General features: G+C 47.1%; 3 protein-coding genes across 3 annotated transcripts; 2 read left to right on the top strand and 1 right to left on the bottom strand.

The window, feature by feature from the left end:
* The first annotated feature begins 441 nt into the window (after positions 1-441).
* Positions 442-1,312, top strand: LOC120950582 (NADH dehydrogenase [ubiquinone] 1 beta subcomplex subunit 5, mitochondrial). The gene is made up of 2 exons (XM_040368725.2): positions 442-581; positions 741-1,312. Exons 1-2 carry the CDS (start codon positions 485-487, stop codon positions 1,211-1,213), a joined length of 570 nt encoding a protein of 189 aa, XP_040224659.1. The 5' UTR covers positions 442-484; the 3' UTR covers positions 1,214-1,312.
* LOC120950584 (autophagy protein 12-like) lies at positions 1,287-2,076 on the bottom strand. Its single transcript, XM_040368727.2, has 3 exons — positions 1,864-2,076; positions 1,644-1,780; positions 1,287-1,571 (listed from the first exon to the last, which is right to left on the bottom strand). The coding sequence occupies exons 1-3, from the start codon at positions 1,979-1,981 to the stop codon at positions 1,449-1,451; spliced, it is 378 nt and encodes a 125-aa protein (XP_040224661.1). The 5' UTR covers positions 1,982-2,076; the 3' UTR covers positions 1,287-1,448.
* Positions 2,077-2,147: 71 nt separating this feature from the next.
* Positions 2,148-4,892, top strand: LOC120950573 (protein KRI1 homolog). The gene is made up of 2 exons (XM_040368710.2): positions 2,148-2,364; positions 2,435-4,892. The coding sequence occupies exons 1-2, from the start codon at positions 2,238-2,240 to the stop codon at positions 4,819-4,821; spliced, it is 2,514 nt and encodes an 837-aa protein (XP_040224644.2). The 5' UTR covers positions 2,148-2,237; the 3' UTR covers positions 4,822-4,892.
* The last annotated feature ends 1,634 nt before the right edge of the window (positions 4,893-6,526 follow it).

The following is a 6,526-nucleotide window of genomic DNA, read 5'->3' as shown; positions in this document are numbered from 1 at the left end:
AAGTAAGGCCGTTCGTTTGACAGTTGCTTGTCGTGATGGTTTGAAAAGATTGCGATATTTCGAAACATTTACGGAGAGACTATAGTATAATTTACGTATTTCACATGATTGGCGTTCTTCACAATGGTTAAGCTCAACAGTTTTATCGTAACATAGCTAAATAGGTAACAAATTCGGTGGATAATCTTCTGTCAAATGAAATCTAATCAAACGAACACTTTCGATGCATGACCTTACCTTCATTCCATAACATTTTCAAGTCATGTAACAATAAAACCCTATCCTCAAGCAACTACATTTAAATGGCCTGCTTTTGTGATGTAAAATATTTAAAATAAAAGTGTAAAACAAATGCAGAAACATTCAAAAACTAAACCAAACCTTTTTTTATCTTTCGTCAAGTCATTTGACGAAAATTTACACCCCGCCTCAAGCAACCTTGGTCAGCTGTCAAACTCTGCCAATCGAAAACATACCAAACAAGATGGCAATTTTCAGCTCGCTGGCTCGTTCCGGCCAATTTTCGGCCCGCCTGGGTGCTTTACTAAGCAATCCGGCACTGTTGCAGGCAAGCAAAAATGGTAAGTAAGCACTCTTTGTAGTGTGATAAGGAGTGGGCTTATTATTTCACCTGCAAAACCTGCTAGAAAAGTACCTTCCTCACCGATTGTGTGTTATGCAACTTCAAAACAAATGAATGTGCTTCCCGACGTTCCGTTCGTCTTTTGTTTTTCTTCTAGCCCTCACCGGTACGCGCTCGATGTCCGGCGGACATGGACCGAAGAACTTTACCATCACGCCCTCCCGCTTCCAGTGGCACAAGTTCAAGGATCTGTTCCACTACTACATCATGGTCGGGCTGATCCCGGTCGGTGCGGTTGTGTTCTACGCGAACGTGTTCGTCGGCCCGGCCACCCTGACCGAAACGCCGGAAGACTACACGCCAAAGCACTGGGAGTACCATCGGCATCCGATCACGCGCTTCATCGCGCGGTACATTCTGCCCAACCCGCAGCAGGAGTACGAGAAGATGCTGCACCACGTCTACGAGGAGAACGAGAAGGCACAGATCCGGGCGCTCGAGAAGGAGGTGCGCGAGAAGATGGCGGAGCGCAACGATTACCAGTCGTACTATTACCGCCCGGCCATCGGCAAGTACCATCGGGTGGCGAAGGAGGCCGCCGAGCAGCTGGAAGCGCTTCGTGGCGATTAAAGGGGACGCCGGAACGACACGACCTATCCCCCCTCCCCCCATAACGATGTAGAATATGTCGTCTGAATAGATGTAAATGGTGCTCGGCAGCGAAGCGAATTATGGCGTGTTTTTTATTCCTGCACTCAGAATAAGCTTACAAGAAATGAATTACGAACTAATACGGTCGGTGTGTTGGGGGGAATGAAGCGTTTCTTTGGGGCGAAATCACGTTCGACAGCAGCGGCTCCCTGCTCTATCCCCATGCCTGGGTTTTGGCGTAGTGGAGAATCAGTTTTCCGTTGGTCCCGTAACATTCGTACAGATTTTTGATGATCTGATCCGGCGAAGGAGCGAAAGTTTGGTTTATATAGAGAAACTGCGATGAAAAAAACCGTGAAAAGAATGATTCAATGGTTTTCAAGACACTTGTAAAGGGGGGAAAACGTACCAATCGTTCTTCCGCATCCAGCTTTAGATACTTATGGATAAACTTTACAATAGCGCTGATGGGCTTTTCCTGGTCCACTGCCCATTTCTTCTGCTTCAAGATCGGTGCACTGCCGGTGGCATGAAGTACAATATCAACTAAAAGAGGGAAAACCGGGACAATACTTATCAGTACCACCCCCTTCAGGTGGGATGACGGGGAGGGAATCCTGGGTACATACTTTTCTTTGATTCCTGTTTTTCAACCTTCTGGTTCGTCAGGGAGAGATTTTCCACATTCGTTGCCAAATCCTTCTCGCTATTGTTGTCAATGCCGGTCGCTTCTGCTTCCTCTGCCATGGTTTCGTCGCAAATTTGCTCACACGGAAGCTGTTTCACCAAAAAGTGCCTTCTACTTTGTGCAAAATTCACGAATGTCGGGTTTTGTTTACATTCTGTTGGGTGTTTTTCTATGCGCTTCGGTTGTCTGGCAACACTGGCCGGCTGTTTGACAGTAATGACAGGTGTAGAACCAAAACAACACCGCAAGAAATAAAACACGTTTGCGACCGCACGTTTTCTGTTTCGTCTCGTTTATTTTGCAGCATTTTTCAGGATGGGCGATAAAATCAAACTGTTCAATGAATCGGACCAGGAAGAACAGGAAGATGTGGAATTTCGTACCAACAAAAGCTACGCCAAGCATTACGATGAGTTTCGCAAGAAGGAAATACTTGGACACCGTAAGCGCTCTGTCTTGTCTACCGCTCGTTTGTCGTTCAACAGTTTGCAAACGATTTTCTTTTGTTTTAGTGAAAAACTTGCAGGAAGAAATAGGATCATCGGATTCTAGCGATGACGACACGACCGACGACGAGATTGTGGATCCAGAGTTTGATAAGGAGTTCTTCCGAACGCTTGCCTTCCTGAAGCGCAAGGACAAGGACAAGTACAAAGAGCAGCAGACGTTCTTCCAGAATGTGAAACCGGTCGAGGAGGTGGCTCTCATCAAGCGCCACCACAAGGAAAAGCCAATGACCCTGAAGGACTACGAGCGAAAGGTTATGCTCGAAAAGGGTGGCGTGTTCGAGGATGAGGAAGATCTCGGCGAGCCACTGGCACGATCCGCCTCCCCGACGATGGTGGAAGAGGAGAAGAAAATTAAGGATGAAATTAAGCAAGCTCTCAGCAAAATTGGTGACGACGACAGCGAGGAGGATGAAGAGGAGAAAGGCAAGGTTGGAGGGCTGCTAAAGGAACGGAAGAAAACTGCCGCCGAAACGGAAAAAGAGCAATCGGACTACATACAATGGTTGGCGGACAAGAAGGCCAAGAAACCGCCAAGCGAGGAAGCGAAGGTGCTGGAACCGTTGAAACACTTCTGGAACAATGAAAAGCTTTCGAAAGAGGATGCCTTCCTGAAGGACTACATTCTCAACAAGCGGTTCGTGCAGAGCAGCGGCGAAGTGCCCACGTACGACGAAATAGTGGCCACATCGGAAGATGAGGAGGAGCTGGACAAGCAGGAAGATTACGAGCGGCAGTACAACTTTCGCTTCGAAGAGCCGGATGCAGATTACATCAAGCAGTTCCCGCGCACGGTGGAGGATTCGGTGCGCGTAGAGCGCAACAAGCGCAAGGAGCAGCGGCAGGAGTTGAAGGAGCGCAAGGAGAAGGAAAAGGAGCAGCAGCGGCGTGAGCTGGAGGAACTGAAGGCGATCAAGTTGAAGGAGATTCGGGAGAAAATTCAACGGCTGAAGGAAATTGCGGCAACGGAAAAGCTGGCCATGGATGTGGACGATCTCGAGTCGGAGTTTGATCCGGACGAGCACGATCGGCGCATGAAGGCGATGTTTGACGATGAGTACTACGGGGTGGATGAGGGCGATCAGAAGCCCGAATTTCCCGACCTGGACCAAGAGCTCGGTATCGAAAATTACGACGTAGAGCGTTTGAAGGATGATGATGAGGAGGGCGCGGAACCGCACTGCGAGGATGACGATTTCGTGATGGATTGTGACTACGAGGAGAAGGTACAAAATGCGAAAGAGGCGCACCAGCAAGAGTTGCTAGAATCTACCAAGGGAAGGAAGAAGGGCCGCCGGCAGTCCAAGTTCCGGGAGGTTTTGAAGGCGGAAAAGCCATTGTTCGATCCGGAGGATGAGAAAACGTACGGCGAGTACATCGACGAGTACTACAAGCTGGATTACGAAGACATGATCGGCGATATACCGTGCCGGTTTAAGTATGTGGAAACGGTTCCGAACGATTTCGGGCTGAGCATAGAGGAGATTTTGATGGCCAACACGAGCGAGCTGAACAAGTGGGCTAGTGTGAAGAAAACGGTTCAGCTGCGTCCGAAGAATGTGGAACTGAATGAGATACAGCTGTACCGGAAGAAAGCGGCCAGTGAGGCGGCCAAGAGGAGAGTTTTGCCCAGTCTGTTTAAAACTGAGGAGGAAGAAGAAGCTGAAGATGAGGAAATCCAGCAGCGCAAGAAACAAACGCTTACGCCCGAATCGAAAGAGAAAAATGATACTAAAAACCATTCAGATAAGGGAGAAAAGCCCAAAAAGAAAGTGAAAAAGCAAAAGATGCTGGAGGACGAAAGCAACACTTTGGCGAAGGAGGAAAAGGACACTGAAACCAACATCGAACAGCAGGAAACCACTCCTGCGAAGAAAAAGAAAAAGAAGAACAAACAAGGCAATAAAGATGGGTCAACACAAGAAGGAAAAACAACGATTACTACTAGCAGCAGTAAAGAAGTTAAAGCGGAAGAAAAGCCTCCTAAAAAGCCGCAAAGCAATGGAACTGTTGGAGAGCAAAAGAAGCAACAAAACGCCAACAATCGTCAGGAAAAACGGAAATGGAAAGACGTGGAGGAGAGCAGTAACAAGCCAAATGGACAGTGGAACAATTCGAAGAAGCCCCGGTTTGAGCGAAAAGGACCTCAGAATGGTTTTGGCCATCAGAGTGGTGGCCGAGGAGGAGGAGGAGGTGGTGGTGGTGGTCAAAAGAAGAACACATTTGGCTCTGGGCATCCAAAGAAGGAAGAATCCGCTGCCGATCAGCGTTTGCGGGCGTTCGGTTTGAATCCTACCAAGTTCCGCAATAAGAAAGTTTATGGCAAGCGAGGGCATCAGAATAATAACGGCGCAAAGTCCGGATTTAAACAAACGTCGTGGAATAAGAAATAAAAGTGAAAACGATTGTACTGCCATTGTAGAAAGAGAAAACGTTTGAAATAAAACACACCGGTTTCCCTGTAGGCGATGTCATTTACCTTTTCGCGCGTCAATCGCTGTTCGATCGCTGAACTAGCGCCTATAGACACACACCACGAAACGTCAAATTGTCAATTGGTATGCGAGCTGCTCGGAACAGAGTCCAACGTGCGTGCGTGCAAAGTTCAAGCTGCTGGTGAAATTCGTGCCAAATTCGTTCGTCTCTACATTGTGTAGTCTTTTTCTAATTGTATTAAAATGGAGCCAATTGTGATTTGATGCAGTCTTGGTGCCATTAAGCGGTTTGAATCGATTGTTCGAACACCACTGTCCCGACGGTAAGTGCTTTCCATTGAACTGTGCATTTTCTTGTATCCAGTGGGAGCAGGGTTTGTGAATTTAGTTCGGAAAAGGGAAAGTCTATGCAAACTATGCAAAGTCACGGGTGGCGTTACGAGCTGCTGTGTGCTAACATTTTTTAAAGATGATAATAGTTGATAATACGTGGCTACAGCAACTCGTTCCTCCCCATCTGCTACAAGCCACTCGTCGAGTAGTGGTTAAAAGTCTTTGTTCGACAAGAATTGCTGATATGGTTATATGATCGTGCAGAGATAACACATACCAGTGAATGCATTTCCCCCTCACCCTTCTGACGGCTCTCTGCCACGCAGCAGCAGAGTGGCAACCACAATAGTGAGTGGGTTTTGATGCTGTCATCGCCCCCGCCCCGAATTGGTCTTTTTTTTTTGCATGATATGGTCTGAAAATCAGAAATTGGATCATTTGAAACCCTGCTCGTCCATAGTTTACTGCTTGCCTGCTTTATGTTGAGCATTTGCAGAACAGCACGACCAAGGATGATCGCAGCGTTGGCTACTTCCTGGAATTATACATGAGCAACTCGCATGACCACACAGACACTCGATCGCTTCGCATACCAGTTTTGCGTGAAGTGTGTGTGTGTGTTTCTGTGTGTCTGCGAGTGTGTGTGGTAGGTTTTTTTAACTGCTGCGATGACGTACCGTTTAAGGTCGTTTGATGCAAGGTATATACAGCACGGTATTAAAGCTAGCGAACCTCGCACAAAAAACCGGTTTTGCGAGTATAGTAAAAATTTGTGAAGCGTAGTAAAAAAATGCCAGGCTGGCGGTTTTTTATCCCCCACAGCACCGTTGGCACACACCTGGAGAGAGAAGACATTTCTAATCGCGTTTTTTGGTGGGAGCTGCGTTTGGTTTTGTTTTGTTGAAGCTCCATGTCGTTGAACATTAAAGCAGGGAGTAAAATCATAAGTAAATGTTTGAGATATTGCAACATCCGCCTTGTAAAAGGGAGCCCCATCCCAGCACTAGCGCTGGAAACGTGATCCCTTTTTGTCACATTGGAGAAAGTTCGATTCCCACTGTTTAGTTTTAGACTTTCTCCTCTTGGTTCATCGAACGTTGGTTTGCACTTTACTGCAAATTGTCTTAGCTTGGCTTTTTCAAAACAATTTCCATTTCATGATAAGGCTGCTAATTTTTGAGCAAATTTTAGGTACATTATTGAGAAGACTGTTCCTTTCCATACCCTCCCGTGAACGGCATCACAGAAGGTGTACAATATCATCAGTAACCAAAACAACACCTCCGCTGCGTCTGGCAACCTACCTACACACATGCTGCCGTGGCTTGAT

Source organism: Anopheles coluzzii, chromosome 2 (assembly GCF_943734685.1).
Source record: "Anopheles coluzzii chromosome 2, AcolN3, whole genome shotgun sequence".
Taxonomy (NCBI): domain Eukaryota; kingdom Metazoa; phylum Arthropoda; class Insecta; order Diptera; family Culicidae; genus Anopheles; species Anopheles coluzzii.
This window is presented reverse-complemented; position numbering and strand designations above follow the sequence as displayed.

Coding starts and splice junctions, on each gene's coding strand:
- LOC120950582 (XM_040368725.2), top strand. CDS start 485: ATGGCAATTTTCAGCTCGCTGGCTCGTTCCGGCCAATTTTCGGCCCGC. Junction 582..740: donor GTTGCAGGCAAGCAAAAATG/GTAAGTAAGCAC, acceptor TTTTTCTTCTAG/CCCTCACCGGTACGCGCTCG.
- LOC120950584 (XM_040368727.2), bottom strand. CDS start 1,981: ATGGCAGAGGAAGCAGAAGCGACCGGCATTGACAACAATAGCGAGAAG. Junction 1,781..1,863: donor AAAACAGGAATCAAAGAAAA/GTATGTACCCAG, acceptor TCCCTCTTTTAG/TTGATATTGTACTTCATGCC. Junction 1,572..1,643: donor TGGATGCGGAAGAACGATTG/GTACGTTTTCCC, acceptor TTTTCATCGCAG/TTTCTCTATATAAACCAAAC.
- LOC120950573 (XM_040368710.2), top strand. CDS start 2,238: ATGGGCGATAAAATCAAACTGTTCAATGAATCGGACCAGGAAGAACAG. Junction 2,365..2,434: donor GAAGGAAATACTTGGACACC/GTAAGCGCTCTG, acceptor CTTTTGTTTTAG/TGAAAAACTTGCAGGAAGAA.